General features: G+C 30.3%; 3 protein-coding genes across 3 annotated transcripts; 1 reads left to right on the top strand and 2 right to left on the bottom strand.

Annotated features, from left to right (window-relative positions):
- Positions 1 to 949: 949 nt before the first annotated feature.
- On the bottom strand, positions 950 to 2,107 carry LOC137816125 (uncharacterized). The gene has a single exon (XM_068619215.2). The coding sequence runs from the start codon at positions 2,105 to 2,107 to the stop codon at positions 950 to 952; it is 1,158 nt and encodes a 385-aa protein (XP_068475316.2).
- A 3,476-nt stretch (positions 2,108 to 5,583) lies between these two features.
- LOC137816124 (F-box protein CPR1) lies at positions 5,584 to 6,210 on the top strand. Its single transcript, XM_068619214.2, has one exon. The coding sequence runs from the start codon at positions 5,584 to 5,586 to the stop codon at positions 6,208 to 6,210; it is 627 nt and encodes a 208-aa protein (XP_068475315.2).
- A 1,616-nt stretch (positions 6,211 to 7,826) lies between these two features.
- Positions 7,827 to 14,058, bottom strand: LOC137815282 (protein transport protein SEC23 E). Its single transcript, XM_068618411.2, has 12 exons — positions 13,111 to 14,058; positions 12,855 to 13,028; positions 12,128 to 12,289; positions 11,408 to 11,550; positions 11,180 to 11,255; positions 10,858 to 11,030; positions 10,675 to 10,756; positions 10,244 to 10,321; positions 9,394 to 9,555; positions 9,061 to 9,324; positions 8,762 to 8,866; positions 7,827 to 8,578 (listed from the first exon to the last, which is right to left on the bottom strand). The coding sequence occupies exons 1-12, from the start codon at positions 13,849 to 13,851 to the stop codon at positions 8,432 to 8,434; spliced, it is 2,307 nt and encodes a 768-aa protein (XP_068474512.1). The 5' UTR covers positions 13,852 to 14,058; the 3' UTR covers positions 7,827 to 8,431.
- Positions 14,059 to 15,050: the final 992 nt, after the last annotated feature.

The raw sequence follows: 15,050 nt of genomic DNA, 5'->3' as shown, positions 1-15,050 counted from the left end.
GTCATCACCATCGCCGTTGTAGAAGAAGAGAGGAAGAATGTTGTAAATGAAGAACAAGAGAGTTTAAGATTCAAAGATAAGAAAAAACTTAACTTATAAGATATATATGTAATTATCAAAAAATAAACTATGAATTACTTTGATTTGAGGTTATTTAAATTTTAAACCAGAATATTAATAATGATATTACGTAAAAATACATAAAGAGACTAAACTATTATTTGTTCGTGCAAACAAAAATTAAAAATAAAATACTTATAGAGATTAAAAACAAAAATTACAAATTATAAAGACTAAAATATGTTATATCTACGGCGGATGAAGATAAAATAAAAAATGAGGTATTTACAAAATATCTTTAATGTTAAACTAAAGTTTTATTAAAGTAAATTAATGAATTCCAAAATTTATGTAAATATTTGGATTTTTTTTTTATTGATTTTTCTTTTCTACTGTTACGTCTATTTTATTTTTATTTTTTATGGGCGTCGTTTTGACTAGAATATTTATTACCTTGATTTTGGTTAATAATTACTAACTTTTTTGTGTGATAATTTTGGTTATTGGTAACTTTCTTTTTTCACTGTAATTGGTAGTTAAATTTTCTTTTAACACTATGATTTCTCTATACCTTAAGTTGAATACTCACGCCACATACAATATATTCTCATTTTAATAATAAAAATAAACAAAAATATGAATCTAGTCAAATATTCAATAGATTTAAAAAAAATTAAGATCCTAATAAAATATTATGTAAATTTTATTTAAATTTAAAATATCGATTAAATGGAAAGAAGAAGAAAAAATAAGCACTTGTAGAAACAATTAGTATGAAATTTATCATAACAATATTACTATTTGATAAAAAGAAATTATAATAACAAAGTATGATAAAAAAAACATAAAAGAGTTTATTTTTTATACAAATCAAACATTTATAAGAATCCTAACATGACAAAGGTGTAGCTCCAGGTCCACATGGACGAAGAGTATCCATGTATGAAATAAGAGAAACATAGTATTTACATTTGTTTTCACATATTTCCTCAATCTTCATGTAGTTTTCACCAGTCAAGCCACAATTGTAGATATATTTTTCAGTAGCAAAAATGAGAAGTTCACCATTCATAACCGTGAACCCTGTGATTGTAGGGTATTTTTCCTTCAAACACATTTCTTTTGTCTTTATTTTCATAATTCTCTTCCACCTACTTGTTTTATAATCTTTCAAAATCCAAACTTTGAAAGTAGATCTTTTAAGTCTTACCAAGCAAATGGAGGAACTTGTCATTGACACCTTGCCCCAGTTGAAAATGCTCATGTCACACTTCTTATCCGTTGAGCTCTTTCTAGCAGTTTTGGACAACTTGAGCATTGTGGAGGTGCCATTCTTGAGATTGTAAGACATTATATATGGTTCAAAATAAGGGCTCCCTTTAGTGATGTAAGAGCCACAATCTGAAATAAAGTGGATGACTCCATTGTCATGCACAGGCATGTTAAACTTCATGTTTCTACCGCCTGCACAAAAACCCTTTTCCATTGTTTTCCACAATCCTTCCCGAGGCTTCAAAATTTTGCATGCATAATCTGAAGACCAATCGGTTGGGGTTTCAAAATGAACCACCATATAATCATCAAACTCATCATAACACTCCAACAACATGATCATAACATGTGCACGTGCATTCAAATTTTCTTCATCATGCGTGGGTAAAGAAATTGGTAACTGAGACTTTGTAGCTGGGTTGCAAATGTAAAACTCAGAAGGTGTCTTATCTATTGAACGACAAAGTATCAATCCCTTGATTGAAGCTAAGATTTGACTGGATTTTGACAAGGACTGGAGAACCTCGCTAGACACACCTGATCCTTGTTGTTGCGAAGGTAATAGGTGCAACCTAACTTCTTCGTTGCATGGCCTCTCTAGTTGTACGAAGAAACATGTATCATCTCTTTTCAACGAGTTTTGAACATGATTCACTAGGAAAAAACCTTCTCCTAGAAGATTGTAGAACCCCTTGTTCACAGCTTTAAATCTGTAAAGAGACTTTGCTGGCAAATAAGAACAAATAGGAAATATCTCGCTTGAAATCATAGCCATGACTAGATGAGGTTAGTGTGAGAAGCAAAAAAAAAAGTGAGAAGTAGAGAAAAGTGTGTAGACAAATTCAAAAAAGAGATGATATGATGTTTGTAAAACTCAATTTTATAGTTTGATGAATATATAGAAATAGATAAAAAAAACTTGTTAACCAATATAAGATAAGATAAAATAAAAAAAATTATCTATGCATACAATTAAAAAAATATTAACAGAAAATCTTGATTTTTTTAATTAATACGTTCTTGTATTTGTATATTTTAAAACAGGAATAAAAAGCGACAATATCAAAATTTCACGATTAACAAAATCTCTTCCAATAAAATATTATATAATACATCCAAAAAATATTTCAAATTTTAGTCAAATAAAGATATTTTATATTCTAGTTTTGATAATCAACTTTTTATTCTTAACTAATATTTTGTATATTTTAAGATTATATTTAAAAAAAAAGTCTTTTTCTATTGACTATAATAAAAACATTTGTAATTAAAATATTGATAGCTAATTAGATATCAATTTAGAAACTATTTAACAATAATAAAAACTAATTTAGAAACCAAAATTTTTGTTAGTCTCTAAAATGATATCTAATTTAGTCACTATAGCATCTAATTATTTTTGGTTGTGTTTCGATAAATTGTTTAAAAAAATTACTAAATTAATCAATTTTAAAATTAACTATGAACTCCAATAATATTTATATTTATAAAAAATATAATAGTCAAGTAAATGTAGTTTTTATTTTAAAAAATGTTAATGTATAGTTGTTAGATGTATAGAATTATAAAAACATATCTCTTATGGACTCACTGAAAAAATCTCGTGAAATAAGTTAAGATAGAAAAAAAATTTACAACCTAAATTAAATTATGTATTTTTTTGTGTAAAAATTAAAAAATCTTAAAAGATAGGAGAAATTTTTCTTTATAAAAATATAGAAGGTCTAAAATATGAACTTTGTTCACTATTAAAATTTGAAACTTCTTTCACTATTGAATAAATATAATATAGTTATCTATCAATTTTGATATAATTTCTTCATATTTTTTTATTTTTTATTTTTTAATATTATTTTTTATTTTTTATTTTTAATATTATTTTTTTATATGATGATAAATTATTATCTGAAAGTTTTATATAAAAAAATTTATTACTTTTCAATATGACTTAATAAAAAATAAATAAATAGTTGTGTCATATAAAAAAAAGTTAACTAGTAACCATGGATATTTTAAATTAAAATCTACTTACGTAAAACAAGTAAAAATATATAATTTTAAAAATAAAATATTATAATCTTTTTAATGTCCAATAATTTTGTTTATTTTAATCCTTAAAAATATATTATTTTTTAGTTTAATATTTGATGATACGTGTGATGTAACACTTTTAATTATATGATTATTGTTAATTTGACTAAAATTCAAATAAGAATTTTTTATATTTTATTGAGATTTTTTATTTTTTCCATTAATAAAAATAGTTTTAGAGAGACGTTGGAATATATTTCAAGGACCGAAACCAATAAAAAAAATAAAATATATATTTTGTTATGGCTATGAATTCTATGAAATAATTTATTAAAAAATATTATCTTATAAAATACTAACTAAATATTTTTGATATATTTATTATTTTTAAATTAATAGATAATTACTTGCGCCATATATTAATTCTTTAAAATATCTTCAATCAAATATAAAATAATCTTAAAATAAACAATATATTACGTAAGAATAAAAAGTTGAAACTAAAATAATTTATGAGATTGTAATCAACTACACATTTTAATTAAAATATGTGGTTACTGAATTTGCACGATTTAAAACTAAAATATAAAAGGGCGTTGACTAGAATTTGAATTTTTTTTATTTCTTAATGATGAGATTGTGAGGTTATACGTTTTTTCTATTCTTTTAACCGTGCAAATAAAAACAAAAACATGTTAATTAAAAAAAAAAAATTGTGTTAACATTTTTTAATTGTATATGCAGATAAATTTTTCTTTTCTTTCTAAAATTTCACATCAGATAAATTTGGAATATATTTGAAGGACAGAAAGAAATAAAAAAAATGGAAAAAAGGATGAATCTATCTATATCTCTCTCTATATATTGTAATGGATATTAAATTATATTGATAATATTCATAGAATAAAAAAGTTATGAATAAATACAAATTATTAATAACTAAATACTTTGTATATATTTACTGTTTTAGATTGATAGGTTGCTTACACTAAATAAAATTATTAAATATAAAGATAAAAAATAATTAGTCATGATTAAATTAAATATTATTTTAGAAACTTAAAAATTATTGGTATATAATGTGTTTCTTTTATTAATAAAGATTTATAAAATAGTTTCTAAATTGATATTTAAATTAATTATTAAGATTTTAGCTACTCATATTTTATATTGAAAAGAGTAATATTGACTAATTTAAAATATAAAATAATTAGTATTTAAAAATTTGATAGTTAATATTTAAATACCAATTTATAAATTACTTTATAATTTTTTATTAATAATAAAAATTAATTTATAAAATAGTTTCTATTAACAAATTATTTTAATCTTTAAAATTAATTTTTATTTAATAATTTTTTGTACTGTTAATTTCTTAAAATATCCTCAATCAAATATAAAATAATCTTAAAATATACAAAATATTAGTTAAAGATAAAAAGTTGATTATCATTGTATCAATACTAGAATATAAAATAACTTTATTTTACTAAAAATTGAAATCTTTTTAGGATGTATTATATAATATTTTCTTGGAAGAGATTTTGTTAATGATGAAATTTTGATATTTTTTTTTATGTTTTAAAATGTGCAAATAAAAGAACGTATTAATTAAAAAAATTAAGATTTTTTGTTAATATTTTTTTTAATTGTATGCATATAGATAAAATTTTCTTATTTTATCTTATCTTATCTTGATTAACAAGTATTTTTTATCTATTTCTATATCTATTTCTATTTTTTTATCCTATTTTTATATATTCATGATCATTAAACTATAAATAATTTTAAACTGAACACAAAATATTAGTTAAGAATAAAAGTTGATTATCATTTGCTATCGAAACTAAAATATAGAGGGTTTTATTTGACTAAAATTTGAAATATTTTCAGAATGTATTATATAATATTTTCTTAGAGATTTTGTTAATGATGAAATTTTGATTTATCACTTTTTCCTGTTTTAAAATGTGCAAATAAAAGAACTTATAAATTAAAAAAGAAATCAAGATTTTCTATTAATATTTTTTTAATTGTATGTATATAGATAAAATTTTCTTATCTTATCTTGGTTAATATATTTTTTTATCTATATCTATATATATTCATCCAACTATAAAATTGAGTTTTACAGATATCATATCATCTCTTTTTTGAATTTGCCTACACACTTTTCTCTACTTCTCACTTTTTTTTTTCTCACACTAACCTCACCCAGTCATGGCTATGATTTCAAGCGAGATATTCCCTATTTGTTCTTATTTGCCAGCAAAGTCTCTTTACAGATTTAAAGCTGTGAACAAGGGGTTTTACAATCTTCTAGAAGAAGGTTTTTTCCTAATGAATCATGTTCATAACTCATTGAAAAGAGATGATACATGTTTCTTCATACAACTAGAGAGGCCATGTAACGAAGAGGTAAGGTTGCACTCATTACCTTCGCATCAGCAAGGATTAGGTGTGTCTGGCGAAGTTCTCCAGTTCCTGTCAAAATCCAGTCAAATCTTAGCTTCAATCAAGGGATTGATACTTTGTCGTGCAACAGATAAGACACCTTCTGAGTTTTACATTTGCAACCCAGCGACAAATTCTCAGTTACCAATTTCTTTATCCACCGATGGTGAAGAAAATTTGAATGCACGTGCACATGTTATGATCATGTTGTTGGAGTGTTATGATGAGTTTGATGATTACATGGTGGTTCATTTTGAAACCCCAACTGATTGGTCTTCAAATTATGCATGCAAAATTTTGAAGCCTCGGGAAGGATTATGGAAAACAATGGAAAAGAGTTTTTGTGCTGGTGGTAGAAACATGAAGTTTAACATGCCTGTGCATGACAATTGAGTCATCCACTTCATTTTAGATTGTGGCTCTTACATCACTGAAGGGAGCCCTTATTTTGAACCCTATATAATGTCCTACTATCTCAAGAATGGCACCTCCACAATGCTCAAGTTGTCCGAAACTGCTAGAAAGAGCTCAACGGATAAGAAGTGTGACATGAGCATTTTCAACTGGGGCAAGGTGTCAATGGCAAGTTCCTCCATTTGCTTGGTAAGACTTAAAATATCTACTTTCAAAGTGGAGATTTTGGAAGATTATAAAACAAGTATGTGGAGGATAATTGTGAAGATAAAAACACAAGAAATAGGTTTGAAGGAAAAATATCCTATAATCACAGGGTTCACGGTTATGAATGGTGAACTTCTCATTTTTGCTACTGAAAAATATATCTACAGTTGTGGTTTGACTGGTGAAAACTACATGAAGATTGAAGAAATATGTGAAAACAAATATAAATACTATGTTTCTCTTACTTCATACATGGATACTCTTCGTCCATGTGGACCTGGACTACATCTTTATCATGTTAGGATTCTTATAAATGTTTGATTTAGAGAAGAAATAAATGTAACTCTTTTATGTTTTTTTATCCTACTTTATTATTATAATTTCTTTTTACCAAAAAGTAGTATTGTTATGATAAAAAATAATGCTTGTTTTTTTTTTCTTCTTTCCATTTAATTGATATTTTAAATTCAAATAAAATCTACAAAATATTTTATTAGGATCTTATTTTTTAAAAAATTTATTGAATATTTGACTAGATTCATATTTTTGTTTATTTTTATTATTAAAATGAGAATATCTTGTTTGTGACGTGAGTATTCAATTTAAGGTGCTGAGAAAACATAGTGTTAAAGAAAATTTAACTACCAATTATAGTGAAAAGGGAAAGTAACCTTACCAATAACCAAAATTATCACACAAAAAAGTTAAAACAATTCTTAACCAAAATCAAGATAATAAATGTTTTAGTCAAAATGACGCCTATAAAAAAATAAGAATAGAATAGACGTAACAGTAAAAAAAAATCAATAAAAAAAATCCAAATCCTTACAAAAATTGGATTTCACTAATAATTTTTTATTATTTCAATTCATTTTAAACTTTCTTATCCAAATAACAGAATATTATAAAACATTTCAAATTCTTTACTATTATAAAATATTTCAATTTTTTTTTTAAATAGTAAATGCCACGTGAAAAAAATATGTTTACAAAACCGCAAAAACCAAAAGTTAAAATATTTTAGCTTCCGCCTTAATTAATTTTCAATTTTGGTCAGATATGCTATTCAGTTATGAGCTTCCCTACAAATCACTTATGTTAAAAAAAATTATAAAATAGTCTTTTTTAGGAACTCTTACTTTCTAATAAAGTATGAAAAAAAAGGCTTTAAATTTTTTTAATTTAAATCTTCCACATTTCTTTGCATTAATTTTGGTCTTTATAAATTTGAAAAGTTCAGAAAATAATTGTAGCAACTTTGATACATGCATCTGAATCTAAATAGTACATATGTCATGTACTTCAGCATCACAATATAAGCACTAGCATGTCACAACTCGGTATTATAACATCTTTTCTAAGACTTTGAAAACTTTATAAGAACAAAATTAATCTAGAAATTTCTGTAATAAAAGTAAAACAATTTTCATCCATGTTTATATGAATTTCACCGAGATGGGTCCTATAAGCTTACTTCACAATATACAATACAAAACAGTATCAAGAGAATGATATGAAACTCAACATCAGAAAATGACTTTAGTTACTTTGCTACCTGGGGAACATATAAAAGTAAAAGAACTATATAAATTAATCCAGCTGAGGAACCCAAAAATTCAGATCTGGGCCAAAACAAAGAGAAAAAACTGAGTCAAAAATATATCCCTCATTTGCTAAGCTGCTGTCGCAAAGGTGGTCTCCTAACTCCATTTTCTATCCTTTCTTCCCGCACAATACCCAAACTTAACATACTTTCCAACCCTTTATTTTCTCCATAAAAGAAAAATCGACCAGAACCTTAAAGAATCATGTTTCAGGTCTTCCTTATTCTTCAATTCATGTAGGCTCCGACCTTCTCTTTGTTAAGAACAAAGGAAAGAAAGGAAAAGTATTGAATGCAACAGCACAACCCAGGACACACATGATTGGTGAATTCCCCAAACCAAAGTCCAGACACAACCCATAAAATCTCAATCTCTACTATCATCTGCCCTCAAGATTGGACAGCCAACCTTTGCAGATGCTCAAAGAAAACTTGAAGGCTCACATCATCAGTGAAGATTACATCCGAACCAGCAGACATTTCTTGTGCATTATTATAGGTTGCTGAGGGATTCAGTTTTGCTAATAAAAATCTAGCCTGTTAAAACATCAATGAAAACAAGTAAGTTTCTACACGACTACAAATCTAAACTTGGTGAATCAATGAAATAAACAAAAAAACTGTTAATAATATGATATGTGGTGGAAGGGGAGGAAAAGTATCTGTAACAGTTAATGAAGACAAATAACACTCAAACTGGTCTTGGTAAACTATACTGACCTGGGAACCGTGCTGGTCACACACTACCAATCTAGGAACTGGGAACCGCTCTCTAATTATCATTTGGGAATCATCATGTGGAGCTCTTAATAGTTGTGCAAATGCCTGAGCCATATATTAAAGTTATTAGCAGAGCAAGAAAAAAATATTAATTACAAAAATGGCCCTGAATAAAATAACATTCAAATAAATCTGAAGAAACTTTAACTAGAATAGAAGGATATATTATAAAATCTAAGATCAATCATAATTTGCAGGTAAACAGTGATTTCTTTGGCAGGATGTGACAAAACACAAACCTGGTGTTCTGGCTGGTCCTGGTATCCCAAGTTGCGCCATTGAGCTATTGTCATCCCATGAAAAATAACCACACTAAAATATGAATCTAGCAACAAAATCCGGTCTGCAGCAATCGAGGCCACATCTAACAATGCTGGTGCCGGTAGTGAATTAAATGAATATGCTATCAGTGAAGGCTGAATCATAACAGCAGCATTACTAATATTTTCCCTGTTTAACAACATGCGGAAATATGCAGTCTCGTCTGGACTGTTGTTAAAGACCTGCCAACACCCAAGAAGTCAAAGAAAGTTTGAAAAGCAGGACTGGAAGAAAATTACAACAAAAGCTACCTGTACAAACTGTGAGCGACGCAGATTGAACATAAACTGAGGGAAAAGTGAAAATGATGGGTTTAATGTAAAAGATGACGGATCATCCTTGCGATAGTCACCAAACTTAGAACAGAGGCGAATGAGAAACCGATCCAACCACCGTGTAGCATCGAATGTTTCCTGATCAAGTGAAAATGTATGGTTAGCAAGGGATTTGTTTATAGAAAGTTTTACTCTAAAAAATTTGCCACAGATATGATAGAGAGAATAACATTCATAAACTAATAAAATTTAATTTTGAAAATAAAAATCATACTCAATACAGCAACACAATTGCTGTCCCAGAAACAGTATATTTTGTCCACAAACTGCAAATTACAGCCTAGTTGCCTAATTCCACCGACTATCATAAGATATATCTTAATGTATAACTTTCATCAGTTATTTTCTATGAATTACTCCAATAATGCTGTTTCTAATACAGAGCTAATACATAATTACTAATAAATGAAGTTATTTTGTATCGCTTGCACTCCTAATAGTAACTGTCTCCAATTTAACAATGGGTCCTTCCTAACAAACCCACTTGGTTCTTGTTCCCATCACAGTACATGCCCAACAACCAAGGATTTGATATTTGATAAACTGGTTATTTGCAGCGAGTTGTGAACCAAACATTTATACACGTACATACACCTTTCATCAAAACATCAATATAAAACTGTTCTCCCAATTTTAGGTTTTCCTATAATCACATTTGAATAAAGATATTATATAATTTACTAAAGCTTGAGAAAATAAATCTTAATGATCTTAAATTATTTTAGGAATACCAAAGAAACGGGTAATAACACTACTTGTGACTTACCTCACTCTCCATTTTTAGAGAAGCAAATCTAGCCATTACAACTGCTGCGGTTTCTTGGTCAAATCCTTGAACCAATTCCTGAAGAGAAAAATTATATAAGTAATTAAAAACCCTGTATTTATCAATTTCGTTGTCAATAAATAATTATCCTACACGGAAAATAATGCATATGTAGGAACTAAACTAATTCAATACAGTTTATTACATAGATATACACAATGAACACCCATAAATGAGAATAAATTTGGATAGATATCAGCATATGACATAACATGAGAGTCAAACTTGACAATTGAATGCAAGAAACAAGAGTAAAAAGTTAAAACATTAAAGCTTTCTTAATATTATGATAAGTGTAGGCGCTCCAGATATTACTTTGTTAATGACAACAGACAAACATCCACCAAAGATATAAAAAAGGCTGAAACTACCTCAGAGCTAACAGTACTATCTACCCATCTCCTAGTTACTGTCGTGACACGAAGCACTGATTGACCAGTTGGGTCCTGGTAACTGCAATAAGAACATGAGCATTAATATGCAATGCCTAGGGCATACATTTAATTAGGTACGAAATAGTACATATATCATATTGGTGGAAGTTATGTGACAACCTTGTAAGGAACTGTAGGTACAACTGTGGGTTGACAGCACCTGGGGTGTTTGCCCGATCACTTGATGAAAGATCAAACATCACAGTCAAGCACGTGCTTTTGTCAAGGCCACACATCTTCCATGCCGTTGTGTTTCCCTCTCCTATAACAGAATCAGCAACAGAAGGCCCTTTCTGCAGTACGATTATAACCATCAAAATCCAGAAAAAAAACACATTGATTCTGTCTTAGTTCTGTTGCTTTGATTGACCTACTACCAACTCCGATTCCAGAGTTAATAAGCAGCACAAAAATAAGAGTTTCAAACAAAAGAATATCCAACCTTTTCCAAGGAAGTGCAAGGCCCAATCACTCCCTGAATTTTGATTTCCTTGGAGCAATTTATCTCCAGGGTTCCACTGAAACATAAAAAGAGCTGGCAGTGAGTACATCTGATGATAGATAAAGAAAAAATGTCTGAAGTAAATAAGAGATAAGGGAAGAGAAAAATGAAAACACATTAACAAAAGGGAATATGTCAGTATAACATTCAAAATGAACGAATTCTCACTTGAAACAAAGACCAAGAGACTGTTCCCCATCCTCAAAAACTCGCTTAAAAGAGTCCTTGAAGACTGAATGACCAAAACTTTCAGACAGGACAACAAGACCACCAGTTCTTTCAACCGCAACTTTAATTTCTGCAACTCCAACCTTTATATTTAAAGCATTCATGAATCAGCACAAGACAGAAGTAGATCCTAATTGTTTTTCATTGTAACATTCTGAGAAAATTACAAACTCAAATTCATGCATGCCCACTGCATAATATAACAAGAACTTTCTTGCATACCCACAATAAAGTCAATCACAAAAATAAAATAAAATAACTGAAATATTACCAGATTCTCTTTTAAGCAGAAAAGTAAATGGAAATCATGATGCCATCATACAATCACCCAGATGGATGGAAGGGACACATTAATAAACCACACTGAAATATAGCTTCACAGGTCATGTAGCCAAGCGTTGCCAATAATAGGGAAACAGATTTAATTTGGAATATGTCATCAAATAAGCCAGTAAAAAGTGTGCATAACTACACGAATCTACTTAGTCCATCAGTGTAAAATAAGATAATAAGGTGTTTTATGAAATTAAATTAAGAGAAAAGGCACTTGATAATCAGAACTCACTACGTGCTTCAAAGTCTCACTTTCTGATATCTATCAGCAGCACTGCAAGTGAAAGAATTTATTAGGTATGAGAATATTAGTACGCTGGCACTAACCTGATCAAGTGCTGATGCAAAAATGTCTAAAACGTGACCCTGGGTAACCAGCTGTTTAGCGAGACCCTCATAAAACTTGACTGCTTTCTTGAAGTATGATGCCGCATCTTTATCAAGATCTTTATGAGAGCGCACTGGGTCAGACAGATCCTTTGAAACAATCTGCATAGCAAAGAAATTTGAAATCTAAACCACCAGAAACACTCAATATACACAAAAGCAAGCATAGCATTAACCCCGTATTCAAAGTTTCCCATAAAATCTTTAGTCCTTTCACCTCAAAATTAAGACAAAGAAAAGAATTGCCCCCATTTTATTCTTTGTCCAAAATCCCGAAGACAATTGACTGAAGAAATCAAATCTTAGGAATATCCTAAAAAACAGTAACAGCAGAATGCCTAATTCCTCACCTCCTTTGAAACAACTATAACTATAGTTTTCAACATCTTTCAAAATATTTTGCTTCTAGCAATTGACAAAACACAAATATCAACATTGTGCACACCCTAAGCCAATTTTAAGAGCTGTGTCTCCCAAAGAAAAACACCCCCCATGACACTTACACGCTGCCAAGTCACATACCGCTAACCATTCCTAAAATCACATACTCCTAACATAAAATTTGATAAATGCTGAATACCCCAACACCAGCTCAATTTCCATTAACCTAACAAAGAAAATGCCATCCAAATCCAATTACACAACAAATAACACAACAGCAATTTACCGCCCCAGGTCCTTCCGTGCACGGCCCCCCAACCAAAGCTATGATTCTAGCACCAGTCCCCGGATTACAAGCACTCAGCAACCCCGCAGCAACGCTCAAAGCAACCCCAGTACACCGCGCAGGGCGGCGCCCAGGCGGAACCGGCCACTGATCCGTCTGCAACTCATCCAACAGCTGCAAAAAAACCACAAGCAACCAATCCGTAAACCATCCACAGCATTGAAACCACGAGACACTAAAATCCACAAACAAATACCGCATTGAGAGTATATTCACACTCAGAAGCAGGCAACAAGAACCGCGTGATGCCGGAGCTGGGGAGTCCCCCGACACTGGCGCCGGGGACACCAGCGGGCGTCTTGTGAGGCCTCCTCCCGGCAGTAGAAAGGCCCAGCTGATCGAGAACCTGATCGGCGGGAATCTCCTTGGAGCCGCGGAAGACATAAACCTTGGACATGTCGTAGAAGCCCAATTCATGAACCTGGACCTGCGTGCCGAAGGACACGAAGCCGACGAGGGCGTTATCGGGAAGAAGGCCAATGGCGCGACGAAGCGCGGATTTGAGAAACTGGATCTCCTCCTCGATGAGACAGGTGTCTAGGAGGAAGAGGAAAACGGGGGAAGGGTTGAGGGAATTGGAAAGGGGGAGGATGTACTCGACGGTGGTGTATTGGGGGTAGAGTTCGCCGGGGAAGTTGGTTTCGGAGATGGCGTTGTAGTGAGGGGGGAAGTGGTTGCGCTGGTAGCAGAAGGGGCAGATCCAGATCTTGGCGGTGAAGTCGACGCGGGCGAAGGGGTTGAGGGCGGAGGAGCAGGTTTTGCAGCGGAGAGGGGCGTACTGGAGGCGGGGGATGTCAGGGTGGGGACGGATGAGGGCGACGGTGGCGGCGAGAGGGATGACGCACTTGCTGGATTCGACCTTGGTGCGGGGCCAGACGTTCCACGTCATGCGCACTCCGTCGACACCCTCGGGATCTGGGCTCGCCATCTCCGACATCCTCGATCACTCACCCGCGGCACCGGCAACTGTATTTCCCACGGAAACAACTCTCTCACACTCTTCGCTCTTCAATTTTCAATTCTCCCTGCTTTTCTCTGAATTCAACTCCTCTCTATTACTTTATTCTTCTTCTTTAACATAACACATCCATTTTACTTTTATTTTGACCTTTTAGGGTTTATTCAGTTAATAATTTTTTTTTATAAAAAATATTATTTTCCTTTGACAATCTTTATCTTACGTAACATTGACAGACACTGATATAACACAAACACTAATACAACACGAATACTAATATAATCTGTGTAATTTTTAAAATATAATATTCGAAAACACAGATTTATATATTATATAATTATGAATTATATAAATTAATTATAAAAAATATTTAAAATATAAGTTTTTATTATTATAATTATAATAAAAATAAAAAATTTATATAATAATTTGAGTTTTTAAAAAATTAATATATTTTATTTTAAATTATATTAAAATCATGTTGTAATTATCAAAAATTTAACAAATACAAGTATCTGTCCTAGATTTATATACTTCTTATAATAAAAATACTTTTTTGTCATTTTCTATTTTTGTATTGAATGAATTAAGTTTTTGCGAATGCCAGACGTTATATTTTTAACAAATATTTATTCCAATGCTGACAAATGTATTTGTTTTTAAATAGTTTTTATAGTTATTAAATTGTGAGATTATATTTTATGTTTGGTATCATAAGATAGTTAAAATTAATAATATTAGGAACTGAAAATCTAAAAATTTAATACAAAATATAAAATGCAATTATATGTTTGGGTCAAAGCCGTCCCCGGGCATTCAATTGACGAAGGTCACTGAATGGAATAGTCGTTGAAGTCCTCTGTAGGTAAATTTTTTATTTTGGTTTTTCTCACTTTTAACTTTTATGTTTTTATTTCACTTAGTCCCAATTTTCTTTTTACCTTCCTCTCATTGTTTTAAAAAAAATCAATTTGATCTATTTTTTAAAATAACCAATCAATCAAACAGTTTTCATCAAATTCAATGCAACACGAATGTGGCAATAACATGGTTCCTTGATATGAATATCAGCATACTTCTTCTCTTCACCTTTCCCATTTCATACTCCAAACTTCCACTATCATAGACTTTGTCGTGTTTGAAAACGGAATTTCCTCCTCTATGATTCCTCCTTCAAC

The sequence above is a fragment of the Phaseolus vulgaris genome, chromosome 1, assembly GCF_051622355.1.
Source record: "Phaseolus vulgaris cultivar YP4 chromosome 1, ASM5162235v1, whole genome shotgun sequence".
Classification (NCBI taxonomy): Eukaryota; Viridiplantae; Streptophyta; class Magnoliopsida; order Fabales; family Fabaceae; genus Phaseolus; species Phaseolus vulgaris.
This window is presented reverse-complemented; position numbering and strand designations above follow the sequence as displayed.

What these genes read in the sequence shown, in the direction of transcription:
- LOC137816124 (XM_068619214.2), top strand. Translation starts at nt 5,584, where the DNA reads ATGGCTATGATTTCAAGCGAGATATTCCCTATTTGTTCTTATTTGCCA.
- LOC137815282 (XM_068618411.2), bottom strand. Translation starts at nt 13,851, where the DNA reads ATGTCGGAGATGGCGAGCCCAGATCCCGAGGGTGTCGACGGAGTGCGC. An exon ending in GCACGGAAGGACCTGGGGCG is followed by an intron (nt 12,290 to 12,854) that starts GTAAATTGCTGT and finishes TTTGCTATGCAG; the next exon opens with ATTGTTTCAAAGGATCTGTC. An exon ending in AGGACCAGCCAGAACACCAG is followed by an intron (nt 8,867 to 9,060) that starts GTTTGTGTTTTG and finishes TATATGGCTCAG; the next exon opens with GCATTTGCACAACTATTAAG.
- LOC137816125 (XM_068619215.2), bottom strand. Translation starts at nt 2,107, where the DNA reads ATGGCTATGATTTCAAGCGAGATATTTCCTATTTGTTCTTATTTGCCA.